A 16,681-nucleotide genomic window follows, 5' to 3' on the forward strand; every position below is an offset into this window, starting at 1 on the left:
AAAATGATAATAATTTTAATTTATTTTCCCCAAACCAACAACATATTAGTAAATAGTCATACCAATGCTAAACGTTTTAACAAAATACATACATATAATAATGTTGCCTATTCAACTGAATTTCTAATATAAATTCTAATATAATACATATATATTATTTCTAGCAATTGATGGTCAAATACATACACCTACATAAATGTAGTATAACTAGCGGTCCGCCCCGGCTTCGCCCGTGGTACATATTTCGCAATAAAAGGTAGCCTATGTTCTTTCTCAGGGTCTAAAGATTATCTGTGCCAAATTTCATTAAAATCGGTCCAGTAGTTTATGAGCCTATTAATTACAACCAAACAAACAAACAAAGTTTTCCTCTTTATAATATTAGTGTAGATATAGTTTATTCACATTTTTTCTCAAATCCGTGATACACATTAAAATAATCCCAAGCAATCATAGAAACTAGAAAAGCCTTGCGTTTTAGTTCATTTATATAAATCTATACTATAATATTAAAGAGCTGAAGAGTTTGTTTGTTTGATTGAACGCACTAATCTCAAGAACTACTGGTCCAATTTGAAAAATTCTTTTAGTGTTAGATAGCCCATTTATCAAAGAGCACTATAGGTTATATATCATCACTCTAAGACCAACAGGAGCGGAGCACTGCAGGTAAAACCGAGGAGCACAGCGCTTTATAAATATTTCAAAATTTTAAAGGATATAAAAATGATGATTTAATTTTAACTCAAAATTAAGTAACCTTCAATCTATTTCACGCTTCCAAACTAGCAACGGCCATTGCTAAAGCACCCTCTCTTGTCTCGTTTCCGCCGATGAAGCCTGTACTGTGACAGAATATGCAACCTTTTATGTTCGCTACTTCACTCAGTAGATCATCTCGTACCCCCCACCACTTCTTGTGTAATGGTTTCCTGGAATAAATTGAGATACAAATGACAAACATTGATATGTATATATTTTCGCCATTGATATACATTACTACTATTATAAAGGCGAAAGTTTGTAAGTATGGATGTATGGATGTTTGTTACTCTTTCACGTAAAAACTACTGAATGGATTTGAATGAAACTTTACCACAATATAGCTTATACATCAGAATAACACATAGGAAATCCCACGGGAACGGGAACTATGCGGGTTTTTCTTTGAAAACGCGAGCGAAGCCGCGGGTGGAAAGCTAGTACATTAATATGCATTTATTTTTATATATTTTTCCCTTAAACTTATAGATAAATGGAAATTGAATTGTAGTTATAATATACTAGTGGTAAATTATAACTTTTCTGTATTTTGACGATTCAAAAGAGCTAAACAGTCTAGTTGAAGGCATAATTGTCCGAGTTGTGAAGTCCCATGTAAAAAAATATAAAAATAAAAGTAACAAAGGCACATATAAACCCTCTTATCCGCGAAATAACATCAAAACCGATTTAGTAATTTCAGTTTTATCCTAAATACACATAGTGATACAAAACTTTAATATCACTATCATTTATGTATTATAAAACTTCTTAAGCAATTATTCATTGATAACAGTAAAAAAAAGACAGGTTGCACTCCGGGAGTGCTGGCAGAAGTGAAAACTTGATTATTAACATTGAGCACGTTTGATATTTTGGAATGGTATCCGTCTTACGCTTTTTCGATCAGGTCACGTGTCCTGACGCGAGTTTAAGATTTTATACCCATTACAGAAAAAGTGCTCAACGCCGCTAAAGAAGTTTTCACTTCAAAAATTATTACCTAGTAACAAAGCTGCCAGGATTCATAGGTACTGCTTGCACCCTCCAGGACTTCGGCTTGTCGTTAAACAACACATACATAATCTCTTGCGATACACCCATTTCCTCTTCCAAATCAAACAAATGCTCTTTCCATGGAAACCGTTCCTTAAATTCCAAGATTTTACCCGACTTGTGCACTTCGAAACGATCCTCTAACGAGTTTTTCACGTAATCTCTAGCTGGCAGCCAGACTGATATGAAATAATTCACTGTGTATATAAATTCCTCGCTCACTAGCTTCATGGCTTTTTCGAATATTTCATTGGTGCTTATTGTCTGTGAGGAGTTCCATTCAGGGTTCAATCTGCTGACTCTTGCGCTTAAGTGCGTGCGTATTTTATATCTAGGCTCCTTATCAGTCATGGGCACACCATTATCAATAGCATCCATTTCTTCAATGAAGTTTTCGTAAACTTTTTTAAATATCAGTTTTAGGTCATCAGATTGTAAAGGATGTTCTTTTGGTGCGAGCGTTTGTATAACTCTCTCACCGTAAAATGCGTAGATGAGCCCAGCTGAGCTTAACCTGAGAATAAAATAGTTAATGTGTGTGGCATCATCACTACATAGTACAAAACAAAGTCGTTTTTTCTGTCCCTATGTCCCTATGTATGCTTAAATCTTTAAAACTACGCAACGGATTTTGATGCGGTTTTTTGTAATAGATAGTGATTCAAGAGGAAGGTTTTAGTATATAATTTATTAGGTTTTAGACAAAGCGGGCGAAGCGCGGGCGGAAAGCTAGTAAAATAATAAGATGCCACTTATTGAAATATTTGCAGTATATGTAATGATAACAATAGAAAAAAACTTTATAAATTTATGATTTGTATAAGACTTTATGTAGGATTTAAAAACTTGATCACCTTATTTCTTTATCAGAAATTTAATCAATTACCCTAAAATGGATTGAAATTGGACCTTGAACAAAAATATATTTAATACTATAATTAAGTATATTAGATGTTTTATTTATTATCTGTCCTAAATAACAGTACTAATTTTATATATTGTGATTGTCTCTCTTTGTTTTAGGTATATGTGCGATTTGATTGTTGTCAATTTATTAATGTTATTTCCTCAATCATGTATTATCTTCCCAATGTGACATTGGCAGAATTGTGCTTAAACAAAATGGCCACCCTTTGAAAAAAAAATTATTATATTTTTTTTATAATCAACTGTTCAATCATATCAGATGCTATTAAACATTTTACATATGACATGGCTATGCAAATCATTCCTACCGTTTAAACAGATATAAGTACAGATGGCAAGACATTTTGCTCTTTCCTGACATGAATTAAAAACTATAAGAAACATAAATAAGTGAAGTCCCGTGTCCCCGTTGTGGGGTAAGGGGCAGATGCATTATTCATACATCTGTTTCACTGGTCGATTTTCTTTAGGGACAAGTAGGTGATCAGCCTTCTGTGTCCTGCCAGACTAAGACATTTTTTTTTTCTTCGTCTCCTCCAGGAATCGAACCCAGGACCCCTCGTTTCTACGCTAACGCGTCAACCACTGTACCAAGGAGGCGGTCATAATCAAGAAACATAAATAACTTACTTAATATTATATTTATCACCCAATTCAGGTTTCAAGCTGCTCAGTGTCTCATTAAATTCCCTTTGATGGTGATCATATCGCTTCTTGTTATGGTCGAATACCGCACCAACATCAACTACTATGTCACAAGCATTGAGCTTCTCAATTTCCCTTGTTCTGATGATTTCCGCATCTTTGTATTCTGGGAGGCGTTGCAGCATAAAGCAGGCTAGGACTTCATCACAGTGGAATACTCCATCGTGTGTTCCGATCTGATGAATGAAAGATCTTATTAATAACTAGCGGTCCACCCCAGCTTCGCCCGTGGTACATATTTCGCAATAAAAGGTAGCCTATGTTCTTTCACAGGGTCTAAAGATTGTCTGTGCCAAATTTCATCAAAATCGGTCCAGTAGTTTATGCGTGAAAACCATACATAATTACAAACCTTTCCTTTTTATAATATTAGTATAGACTACTTTTAAATACAAATTTTCTATTATTTACCTAGAAATAATGTTTATATATAATAATAAATAACCTAAACCTTTTAACCTGATTAAGGTTTTAATTAAATGATATGAATACTACGATTTTCGTAATTGAAATAAATAAAGCTGGCAGGTCTGTCAACATAAAGCGGGAATTGAGAACGAAGTTGTTATTTATATTTTGTTGGATTGAAAACACCATGAAATTGATAATACATAAAAGGATAATATATCGTTAACCACAACCTTGTATTCTGGTGTAACACTAATCCCTGCAATCGTCAATAATTATTGTTTATCATACTGCTTTTTATAACCTCAAAATTTACAAGCAAAATTCTTTACAAACTTAAAAATACCAACCTTAGTCATTTCGATTTGTTTAAAATATTGTTTAGATACACTAATGAATCGAGATTTCGAATTATTAGATATCAATACGGCAAGATTAGGTAATATACGCTTAAACATAAGTTAACGATATCGTGCCGTACTTACAAACAAAGCGGCAATCCGAAGTAACTTTTGAATTTAATTTATCGTTACCGATAGCACATATTAAGAGATACTAGGAAGCGTTCTAAATGATTAAATAAAAAAATTTATATTTAATATTTATCACAAAAGAACACCGTTAAAATTATAATTTGCTAAGCTGCAAACATAGAGGAATAATGTATAGCTGAGCTGCAAAATGCCACAGATTATAGAAGTAAAAGAGTATCAACCACGTACACAGACCACCTAAGAAATTAATAAAATGGTTTCTATATAGATTTAGTCAGACACAGTATTTTTTATCTATAATATTTACCTGAATTATAGCTATTTAAGATACTGAAATATAAATCGGTGATAATTATTGTTCTAGAATCTAATTCTGAATAAACTTTTACTGTTGAAAAACCTTACTTTTTTAGTACTTTGTTGTTTTTACACGCTTTATATTAGCTTCACCTGTATGTTTGTTTGTTTGTAACCGACTTCTTTGGGCGCGATTTTGACCCACTTTAAACGGCCAGATTTCGTTCAAACTTTGTAGATTTATTGAGGACCGATGACAATACACTAATTTGATAAAATTTTCTATTTTTTAGTTCGGTTTTCTATAAAAAGCGTGTTTTATAGTTTTTTTTAACTATTATTATTTATCATTACCTCAGATCATTACTAACAACACTGAGAAGCTTTTAGAATGTTGCTAGTGTATTTGATACCATATTATGATATTAATCAAAGTAAATAAATGGAATTTGAAAAAAAGGTAAGCTATGTATTCGATCTATTAGAATTAAACAATGTTTAAAGAATACCTTGCCTTTTTTTTAATATGATCTATAAACAATTTGCAATCACTTTGAAAAGTATAGTGCCATCTATTGGTGTTTTAATATAACTAATAGAAATAAGTTTTTATTAACCAAAGTATAGATGGCGTCGCTTTCTTTAATGACTGTCAGTTTGTTCGAGGCGTAGAGAGAGAAACCAACTTGGTATCTCTGTCTACGGTTCGAGGTGTCCTCCCCTGATAGAAGTAGAACGTAATTAATAATTATGAATGCTTTCTAGGTAATAGTTCATGATAATACTAAGTTAAAATTTAAATAAAAATAAGCAATAACTCATTCTCAAATATTCATAATTTGTAATAATTTGTACGTGTATTATAGCGACATCTGTACAAATATACGTCAACTACGACATAATTAATTTATAATAATTAATCGAGATGGCGCTATAATGACGGGATTTGAATTATTCTAATAATTGTTAATTAAATTGGTATTGATCGCCTCTGCTCCACTATTTCTGTTTTTCATTTTTTTAAACAGCAATAACGTAAAAAGCGAAGACAAATAATTAATATAACTCCAACATGTCCACGAGAAACCATTTCAAAATAATAAGTAGGTAATACCTATGGTAATACTAAGGTAATACTAGTACCACAGACTAATAATAATATACTACTAGTACTAGTTATTATTCTGTGGTAATAATATGTTCATTGCTAACCGTAACTCCCACGTACCAAAAAAGGTGTAATTTTTTATTTATTTATTATATTTAATTCAGGTAATAGACAATAAATTGTACAGACCCATAGAATAAATAACTATAATAAATAATCTTACAGACTAACATACATATAATAATTTAAAAGTAAAACTAAGAATACCTATAATAAAGTAATGTTATAAGCCACAAGTTAAAAGATTTTCAATTTTAAATATTATAAATTTGCTACTTCTTACCTGTGTTCTTACCAGATGGCGTTAGCGTATCGAAGCTTTTAAAGCCTGTTTTACTACTGCTCGATATTAAGTTGTATTATACCGATGTTCCAGATATAGTGAAAAATAATGTTTGAAGATCTACATTAAAAATTCTTATGTTATATTATTAAGAATTATGACACCCTGCAATTTTAATCGATACTATATTCATTTATACTTAACTAGCTTACCGCCCGCGGCTTCGCCCGCTTTGTCTAAAACCTAATAAATTATATACTAAAACCTTCCTCTTGAATCACTCTATCTATTAAAAAAAACCGCATGAAAATCCGTAGCGTAGTTTTAAAGATTTAAGCATACAAAGGGACATAGGGAAATAGGGACAAAGAAAGCGACATATCATCACTACATAGTATAAATACTATGTAGTGATGATATGTAGGTACTTGTATTACAAATATCTGTATGTTAAATTTACATGCATATTTCTCTTGTTACAGGAGGTTTTATTAAAAAAAATAATTTAATACTAGCTGCATCCCGCGGTTTAACCTTGAATTATAAAAAATAGCCACAGTTACTCCTTATAACGTCATCTATATGTCAGTCAAAGTCACATCAAAATCGTTCCAGCTGTTCCAGAGATTAGCCGGAACAAACAGATAGACAGACAATTGTAAATATAATTGTAAAAATTACTAATAATACAATTGTAAAAATTACTATTTTGGTGTATGTAGGTACGTGTATACGTCGGTAATCGACGGGGCGACGACGTGGGCGCGTCAAATAGCGTAAACCTTTACAACCTTTAGATACAACAAATATGTTGTGTCTCTCCCAGTTGAATAAATAAATGTTTGAGTTAAATTATAATTTATAGTATCTATCACTTTAACACTAATATCGTTTGTTAAAATCTTTAAAATTACACAACAGATTTTGATGCGATTTTCTTAATAGTCGAGAAAGTTTTTTGTATAGGTACATAATATTATAATTTATTAGGTTGTAATGCCTAATAAATTATAGGCTAAAACCACAGATAATATTATAATACTATATTAGTACTAAAACCTTCCTCGAGAAACACTAGATATCTATTAAAAAAAAACCGCATCAAAATCCGTTGCGTACCTACTCCGTAGTTTTAAAGATTTAAGCATACCTACATAAGGATATAGGGACAGAGAAAGCGACTTTGTTTTATACTATGCATATATATTTTATACTATGTATTGTGATCATATAGGTAGTCAAATAATAAATACAAGTAGGCTAATTATTTAAATTGAATCAAATGTAAAACAGCGGGGTTAGTGACTTGCAAAAATATTGTTCGATGAACTATGTTTTTGAAGGTCTGATTGAAATTTAATTGTCTTCTATAATAATGTATGTATAACTATGATTATCAAGTATCTACGTTATTTAATTGATTTTTGGACTTATCCAGGTTCTCGAGGAAGGCTTTAGCATTAGCATAATATAACTTATGAGATTTTAGACAAAGCGGACGAAGGTCGACGCCGCGGCCGTGGTCGCGGGCGGAAGTTAGTTACTTAGGTATAAAGTCAATAAATTATACAAGTACTAAAACCTTCCTCGAGAAACACTATCCATTAAAAAAATCCCATCAAAATCTGTGATATCTTATCTTTGAATGATGCCTTCATATTTACTCATCCATCTTCTATGTAATAAAGAAAAAATATATTTTTGGTTTATTTGGTTGAGTTGAGTTACAATTTAACTAAAAAATTATAGCATTGATTTAAAAAAAATATATTACTATTAAAAAATATACATTTCAAGTAACTTAGACTTTTTATCCCGGCTCTACCTGTGTGAAGCCGGGACAAGCGGTGTGGATAAAAATATGTACAAACCAACACAGGATAATATTCTACAATCTATAGTAACAAAAAAAAGCTAAAGAATATGTTTGCACGCGCCAATCTCGGGAGCTACAGGATTCATTTCAAAATTCTTTCATAGTTTGTTATTTACGTGACCCTTGAGCGCTCTATTCTTTTTATAATACATGAACCTAGGACAAAACTAGACAGCTTGTAAACAAAATACAGAACTTAGAAACTTCACATAAAATCTAATGCAATGTTATTAGAAGTGGAAAAGTGTAAGTAGGTTGAAAGCTTTCCGGCAACTTTATAAAATGGCTAATTAGCTAGAATTTTTTTCCCCTTTTCGATCACGATAGAATCATGACATTTTACTTCGACGTCCAATCGTGTGTGCGTTAGTGTGCCGTTTTTGAATGTTGTATTAGTCTATCTACCCCGTTTTTTATATCATTGGTCTAAAGTCGTCGTTAATTGAAGTTCGAGGCAGCTCCGTCAACAAGATTCCTGAACCATATATAACTCCTGACATTCGCTGCCCTTATAGGCTGACGCTTTTGGGAAGCGAGGCACGTGCCCACTTTTTTGACAGCATTACATGGAGTTATGTTCCGCGGTTGCTATGGGTTACGCTGGCTTTTATAGCTGAGATATTGCTTGGCATATTATAGGGTTTTGCTTTCGTTTTATGCACTAACTTCCTATTGTTTTAATTTCGTTTAGTAAACTCGTAGCTAGCCACCGACCCCGTTTGTTTATTGTTACCTACTTATATTATGGTGTTTTAACTGGGGAAGTTAAATACTTTTTCAAACTCAAACATTCATTTATTCAATTAGACTACTATTTAGTAGCACTTTCGAATCGTCATTACATAAGTATTTTTAACATTTACCACCGATTCGGAAAGCAGTATCTATGGAGAAGAATCGGCAAGAAACTCCATAGTTGCTCTTTTAAATCATGTTCCTAGTCGTCAATCATGTTCGTAGTCATTTTCTTTCTGTCTTCAAGGACTTGATGTTTTATGTTATCTACGTTTATCTGGACCGACTTAATTCGAGAAACTAAGCGAACTATTTTAAAGTTTAAAGTTGACAGTGTCAGAGTCGATACATTGATTTTTATCCCATTTCAGCCGAGTGAAGACAGGTAAATGGCTAGTACATATATAGTAAGCTGTATACATTGTCTATACATATAAAAATGAAACCCGTTTTCCTTGGTCACGGCATCACGCGTGAACGGGTGGACCGATTTCGATAATTCGAAAAATGAAGTACGAGGATGGTTCTTATGTAGAGAAAACGTAAATATGTGCCACGGGCAAAGCCGGGGCGGACCCTAGCGGTCCGCTCATTATACTATATTATTGTTTACTATATACTACATATATTATTATGCAGCTTAAGTTGTAGTTGAAGGTTTTTATTCCGTTCAGTTAATTCGTTTAATTTTTTCTGTTATTGAACGTAAAGAAAATTAAATATATTCTAATTATATTGAATACTAGACGTTTTATTTTGTGAATACGTTTTTGATTTGTAATCAATGTTGAGGTCGTTTATCAGTCTATAAATTAATCAAAAGCAAAATGATGAAGTGTTTTCAAGACGTGGGAAACTAATGTATAGAGCTAACGATAGAGAGAAAAGTAATAATTATTAATATAATATTATGTAGTTTCAAAAAACTAAAAACATTCTTACGCTTTATTATTTTACTAGCTGTGCCCCGCGGTTTTACCCGCAATGCTCTGCTCCTGTTGGTCATAGCGTGATGATGTATAGCCTATAGCCTTTCTCGATAAATGGGCTATCTAACACCGAAATAATTTTTCATATCGGACCAGTACTTCTCGAGATTAGCGCTCAAACAAACAAACTCTTCAGCTTTATAATATTAGTATAGATTGATGCTTTATACCTACATATTATGATATGATCATAAGCAATATTTGTTTGTGCAAGCACAGTGGGTTGCCTGGAAGAGATCACTCTTTAGTGATAAGGCCCCCCTCTGTGCTAGTCTAGGTATGTTTTAGTTTTAAGTAATTTGTATTATTAACTAGCATAGTAAAGTGTTAAAAATAAATATAAAATAAATATTTTATTAGCTACTATAAATAATCCTAATTTCCTCGTGCTTATTCTTACTAATTTTATAAATGCGAAAGCGTTTTTTTTATGACAGATTTTATGATATAAGTTATTTCCCGCAGTTTCGCCTGCGTGGTTTATATAAAATTAGCTTACCGCCCGCGGCTTCGCCCGCTTTATCTAAAACCTAATAGATTATAAGCTAAAACCTTGAATCACTCTATCTATTTAAAAAAAAGTAGGAAAAAATCTGAATATTTTTAATTTGAACATGTCTGATTGTCCTGTTGATTCGTCACTTGTTTTTCCAAGAAGGTTTTCCACACTCAGTTTGAACGGTTTGTCATTGCAGACACGTTCTTGACCCTAAGTGCATCGTAATCCCTTAAAAAAAGTTATAATTGCCTGAAGTAAAAGAAGTTATTTTTGTCAGAGTTTCACCAATTTTTGTCTTCATTTTTTGTGTCTATTGAAATTAATTGGTAGATAGAGAATTAGGTACAATAATATTAATAAGGTAATTATCTCGAAATGGTCCTACATCAGCCGCGGACTGCCCAAGGCTGTATATCTATAGTGCAATCATGGACAGGCTGCGGCTGGTGTCCTCGTGGGACAGTAAAGTTCTCGAAAGGGCCTATTCGTGTTGGATCCGTGTCCACACGTAAGCCTTCCAAAGGACCGGTTACCGTCCTTATGATGGTACCCGAGTATTATGGAATTGAGATTAATAAAGTCATACTTGAAAACCTAAAATTTATACATAAAATCAGCATCAACAAAAAAATTTAATAATTTTAAAATATATTCCAGTCTAATAATTCAAAGGAATTTAAACTGCATATATAATATGTTTATTTCGTGTGTATGTTTTGTAAATATAAAAACATATAAAAAACTGGATCGATCGTTGACAAGGACGAAGTTTACATACGGGGAAGGACATGCTACAATGTAAGAGAAACCGTGAATTGGAGCGTACATACATACATACATTTAAAATTATTATTGTGTCCGTTCATTATTTATACAGAGTTATGATTTTTTTTTTTCAATTTTTTAGTTAAAATTTATTGTTATGGAACAAGATTTTAGTATCGCTGAATCGCTATAAATCAAAACTTATAGTAGATAGACATAAAAAGATAAAGGATCAAAATCTAAGTATATGACATTAATTTAAATTAAAATTCAAATGATGAAAAAAAAATAATATAAAAACTATAATATTATGGTTTTGTAAATCGGTAGAGCAATTTTAAAGGCAATTAATTGTTCTCTAATAGATTTTGATATAACACGCACAATTTCGCTGGTTTTCAGGTCTTGTACATAGAACAATATATAATAATGTGTAATACAGTACCTATAATTAAATATTATTTACTTGAGATATAATTAATTAATTTTATAAATATGAGCCATGACTTATGAAACATTTTTTTTGTGTTGATTATTAGACTAATGTAAATATTTACTACTTATCATGTAATAAATATGTCTGTAATAAAATCACGATTAAATTCATGTGTTTTAATCTTGTTAATGACTTTTTAAACGAAATTTAACGATGACATATTAATATGCGTCTCTACATCTCTACATTTAATATATCGTAATATTTTATATAAAACTGGATATAATATATTAATCAGATTATAAATTAATGAAATCACATCTGTTTTTTAAATTCTTGGCTCGAATTCTTATTTTGATATTTTCCCATCATTATGTAGAGACACTAAAAATATTAATTTGTTAAAATGTTGACGCATCCATCTTCATTATTACTATGTTGAATAATCTTTAATTTGGACACCAAACTAGATATTATTAATGAGAGCGATCATTTAAAATGTTGAAAATGAATCGTACAATTTTGATAGAGACAGCGAGAAATGGGCGCGCTGCGTGAAGAAAAAATGCAAAGTTCAGGAAGTCTTAACTATTCGGCACTTCGCGCTAAACGCGAGCGAGCTTTTGAAGTCTCCAAGACTGTATCGGGAATGGGAGCTAGGTGTGATTGTAGACTGGCCTCAGATAGTCAGTGCCGCGCGAGACTTCGTTCGGGCCGGTCATGTCATGCCGCTACGGCACGCGACAGCGCGCAACCGAAAACGCACCCGATAAACCGCTCCGGTAACCTAACTAGTGCAAACGTTCACAAAATATCACAGAGCAAAAAACACCACAGTGCGCCAAAAGTTTTAGCTCGACCAACTTTTGAGGTTAGAGTTTTTCCGGCAGTTTTCCCAAGTTGGACGCGGACCTTTCGGCGACGCTCCGGGTTTTCTGCAGTTGCATAACAATGCAGGCCGCGTGGAAATGTGTTTTGTGCGGTGGAAATTTCGTGTGTTAGCTCTAGATGTTCCGTTTCCACGCGGCGAACGGCACGCTAAAGCTGATTTGGACCGATTTCAGTTTAACGACTCGTACCCGGTGGCCGCTTACGAAACACTACAAGCAAAAAGTTTCGCCGAAAAAAGTTCCTTTGCAATTCGCTTGACAACAGTAATCAGATAATTGTTTAACAAAATTTCCTTTCGCGCGCCGATAACCACTTGTGCGCCGGAGTCGTGCCTAAATCTCACCATTCTAAAGATTAATTATTTGGGCAAATATTTGAGGGCCTTTGAGCGTTATCGCGTGCTCTGTAGATTCTTCAAATTTTCTGTCATTCGAGATATTTACTTAGTTATTTTATTGGCCTCGATCCGAATCGCTCTGTGGCTTTACTCTGTGACATTTTGTGGTGGTGTCAGTGGTGTACATTTGTGCTTTATTTGCAGCTCTCAGGGAAACGCTACTAATATCTATTACCTTCCCGATGTGATGTTTTACAGCAGTGTACTGTATCAGTGTTTAGTTCTGAGTTAGAATTACAATAACCACAAGTGATCCGATCCAGGTGGAAACGGTAGGAAAGTGACACGCTACCTATTGGTGAACGCGGTTTTGAAAAATATCTAGTGTGAACGGTATTTCGAAAGTGCATCTAACCTCGTGGCTCCAACCTCAGCGATATACGTAAGTTTTGGCTCATTATTCTTAATTAATTACTCGCCGGTCATCGGCTAATGTTAATGTCAATTCGAAGATGCTATTTTCGGTTTTGCGTGCATATAATACAGTCTGTTTTGCTATGTTCTAATTTGTCAGTTAAAATTAGACGTTGGCCTATGCGTTACGCATGACATAAGTGGATTTATTTTTCTTCTGTAGGAACTTTCGTATTGAATTCGTTTCTTGAGATCTTGACCTACGTAATGGTTTCTGCAAATTATGTTATCGTCGTATATTTTCCTTATCAACGCCTATTCATCATTTATTTTATGAGGGTCATATAATAAGTCTAACGAGTATATTTCATAGATTATTGTTTGTGATTACATTAAAGATGTATCTAGAGTTAAAGAGGTAGAGTGAAAATTTCGTAAATAATTTTTTAAACAATACCTACGATGTTTGAAGAATAAATAAGTGGAAATATGTATGGCAATTTAAATGACCAAGAAAAAAGCGTAGTTGGTGTCGTGATTTTTGTATTGCGATAGGCATATTAACCTAATATATCTAATATATTGAGCATATAGATATATCCCAACGTAAGTGATAAAATACGGTTTATTCCGTTAAGTCAATTACTTTCACTTTCAAGATTTCAAAGGCAAATTCATTCGGCATAAAACTTTAGAATATTTAACTGCACGTTCTCTACAAAATTGTTTTATGTTTACTTTAATAACTCTATCCATTTCACAAGGTTCATAAAATATGATATTTATTATAGTTTTAATATTTTTATTTTATTATTTTTTATAATAACAGAAGTAACTGTACAATTTTATGTGCAATACAGTTTTCACGGTAGAATTCGTTAAGCACATTAGATTTAATTTTAATATGGCCTTAGAAATGTGCATATTTTATTATAGGCTTATGTTAAGCCGATGAAGACATTTTCCTTATTCGTATTGATTTTTAAATACTATTTTATAAAAACAATTTCATATTTGTTGTTCTAAAGGGCTTAAAAAATAATATAGAGCGTTTTCACTGAACTTTTTTCAAGGTAGAGTCGCTTTGATTTAACAAATTATAACAGTTACTTTTTTTAATAGGTTTTAAGCAGAGCTATTTTGTGTGTACTTTAAATACATATAGGTTTATGTAGGCTGCTCGTTTATTCTTTCATTGTGGTTTTTAATTAGATTTAGTATTTTATGACTAAAATTTGACTGCTTAAAAATTATATACATATAAGCGTTATTCTTCTGATTAAAGTAATTGTCCAAATATTGTAGGTATGTACTTTATGACAGGATATTCTTATAGAGACACGTCTTAGAATTTTAATATATTTCAATTTACGTTAGTATTTTCCGATCCCATAATCGGCTTTGCAACTTGACATCAAACATGAACTTAGGAATATTTTAACACAGTCGTAATAAAACACAAGGCACAATTGTATCGCTTTCTCTAAAGGATACCATTTAACACTTGTTAATAACTCATTGTCTTTCATTTTACTTTCAAAAGACGATAACGTCAGTTATTCGAATACATAATATGTATAAACGATGTTATGTAAGGTCTTTTAACACGCTTCAAAAAGTGAAGTCCCTTGTCCTTAGTGGGGTAAGGGGCAGATGCATTATACATCTGTTTCACTGATCGCTTTTCTTTAGGGACAAGTAGGTGATCAGCCTTCTGTGTCCTGCCAGACCGAGACATTTTTTTTTCTTCGTCTCCACCGGGAAACGAACCCAGGACCCCTCGGTGCTACGCTCACGCGTCAACCACCAAGGAGGCGGTAACACGCTTAAGATTCACCTATGTTTGTATGTGACCGACTCTTTTACATTTTGACCCACTTTAAACGGACAGATTTAATTCAAACTTTGTACACTTATCAAGGATCAATGATAGTATAATAATTTCACGAGTTGAACAATTTTTAATTAAAAAAATTAGCTTTTTTATTTTATTTTTTTGGTGAGTATATTTTTGAGGAGTAAGTACCTAAGGTCTGATTTTATTTTTTTAACATTAACAGTGCTACCTTGTGATATTTATGCCAATGTTCTTGTGAAATTATAATAATTAATGTAGTTATGCCAATTGTAGAAATAGGTGTCTCTACATATTATAATTGGTAGTTTCTGCGTCTATTTGATATCATTTTCTGAATGATTGGACCAATTTTGTGAATTATCAGGGCAATATAAATGGATAGGTATACGGGTAAAACCGCGAAAAATTGTACATGAATTATTTTTTCAATGTTCCCATTTTATTTCTCATATGGCATCAACGTTTTTTGACAACAAGTGTTTTGTTAGATATGTAATAAAAGGTATGCTTGTGTTCTTTTAGATTATTTCATAAAACTCAATCTATCTCTTGCAGAAATATTTTATTTTATATTTTTTTTACTGGCTCCACTTTTCTGTCCATATAAAAAATATTTGTCCACCTAACACCCTTGTGACAAAAACTGATAACCCCTACGAAATGGTATGACTGACTCGCATTTTTATGAAAAATTTAAGTTATTCGGTTCTTATTCAACATGTACATAAAAATCTTTTAATGCACAAGGCCTTAATCGATTTTTTATTATTATTTAAAAAACTGTCCACTTTTTTTATACGTGTGTAACGTCACGTATGTAACGTCTCTAACTGCCATACTATAAGAATTATCAGAATCCTTCTCTTATTTTGTTGAGTGGCAACACTATTTGGCATGCTGGCAACATTTAAAAAACAAAAGCAGCCATTTTTTCTTTGAGAGAAATGGTGTTTTGTGTTGATGTGAGATTTGTCGCTCGAAAAAAGGGTATTTAAAGTGTTTGATTGCGAGGTAAGTATATATATTCTGTCTTATTATTATAAATCTTTACGTAGGTTTACTATAAAACTAAAGAATCAGACTACTTCGTGGTTCTTAGCATTCACAATCGAGTAGTAATTTTAATTTAAGGTTATGTCGCCCGCATTTTTTGTCATGATTGTAACGATGTGTAACGAAATGTGTTACGTTACAGTCATGACATATTGTTAGGCTTAGAACACATAGGTCTATTAAAAAATTGCGCGAAAAAAGGACGATAATATTTTCAAATCTAAACGGCTGAACGGATTTTGATGTGCAAGATATCATTGGATTGGTCTTTATCTATAGTTTTCCATTACCTTAATATGTTTTAAATTACAGATGGCGTTGACGAATGCCGAAAGGCAAAAAAAATATCGAGAGAAGTTACAAGTTCAAAATCCCGAGAAATATAAAGAACTACAAACGAAAAATGCAGAAAGGAATAAAAAGCGGAAAAAATATCAATTTTTTTCAATACAATTTTGATTTATGCATCTTTTTGTTTTAATTCATTATTTTATGATATGAATTGGTTTTACCTACCTATATCTCCATTTTTTCCTGTCGTGTGAGTGTAAGACACCGTGTCGACGTTAACTTTTTAATGCTAGGAAGAAAAGATAACTGATATATGTACTAAGCTTTATAATGGTCATGTAAGTAACATTCAGTCATGTATGTAACGTTTGTTATGATGTCATGAATGTAACGGTACAATTTTTCGCGGTTATACCCATAAACTGAAATAAGACTAG

At 32.4% G+C, this 16,681-nt stretch overlaps 2 protein-coding genes and 1 long non-coding RNA gene across 8 annotated transcripts in view; 2 read left to right on the forward strand and 1 right to left on the reverse strand.

The window, feature by feature from the left end:
* Nucleotides 1-755: 755 nt before the first annotated feature.
* On the reverse strand, nucleotides 756-4,446 carry LOC149899485 (MYG1 exonuclease). Of its 2 annotated transcripts, none has more exons than XM_090113738.1 (4): nucleotides 4,344-4,446; nucleotides 3,376-3,626; nucleotides 1,766-2,332; nucleotides 756-932 (listed from the first exon to the last, which is right to left on the reverse strand). In XM_090113738.1, the coding sequence occupies exons 2-4, from the start codon at nucleotides 3,573-3,575 to the stop codon at nucleotides 773-775; spliced, it is 927 nt and encodes a 308-aa protein (XP_089969864.1). In that variant the 5' UTR covers nucleotides 3,576-3,626; nucleotides 4,344-4,446; the 3' UTR covers nucleotides 756-772. The 2 variants fall into 2 exon arrangements, with proteins under 2 accessions (XP_089969864.1, XP_089969863.1); XM_090113737.1 differs by having other exon boundaries at nucleotides 4,209-4,440.
* A 7,643-nt stretch (nucleotides 4,447-12,089) lies between these two features.
* The window catches only part of bnl (fibroblast growth factor branchless), a 218,545-nt gene continuing 213,953 nt past the window's right edge, over nucleotides 12,090-16,681 (forward strand). For 2 of the 5 annotated variants that reach the window (XM_090113518.1, XM_090113522.1), the window contains exons 1-2: nucleotides 12,090-12,182; nucleotides 12,833-13,070. The gene's annotated coding sequence lies outside the window, so the exon portion shown is untranslated. Of the gene's footprint in view, nucleotides 12,272-12,832; nucleotides 13,071-16,681 lie in introns of all 5 variants that reach the window. The other 3 variants (XM_090113521.1, XM_090113519.1, XM_090113520.1) reach the window with 3 other exon arrangements.
* On the forward strand, nucleotides 15,410-16,420 carry LOC149899487 (uncharacterized). Its single transcript, XR_016457895.1, has 2 exons — nucleotides 15,410-15,911; nucleotides 16,266-16,420. It is a non-coding gene; the product is annotated as an uncharacterized LOC149899487 (long non-coding RNA).

Source organism: Colias eurytheme, chromosome 20 (genome assembly GCF_061535395.1).
Source record: "Colias eurytheme isolate Ceu_HAF_F1 chromosome 20, ilColEury1 Martin Lab GWU primary, whole genome shotgun sequence".
Taxonomy (NCBI): Eukaryota; Metazoa; Arthropoda; class Insecta; order Lepidoptera; family Pieridae; genus Colias; species Colias eurytheme.

Bases quoted from the DNA above. Each gene is read 5' to 3' on its own strand.
- LOC149899485 (XM_090113737.1), bottom strand. From the start codon at position 4,316: ATGTTTAAGCGTATATTACCTAATCTTGCCGTATTGATATCTAATAAT. The intron at 2,333-3,375 runs GTAAGTTATTTA...TTTTATTCTCAG, and splicing joins GGTGATAAATATAATATTAA to GTTAAGCTCAGCTGGGCTCA. The intron at 933-1,765 runs GTAATAATTTTT...AATTTATTCCAG, and splicing joins CCTGGCAGCTTTGTTACTAG to GAAACCATTACACAAGAAGT.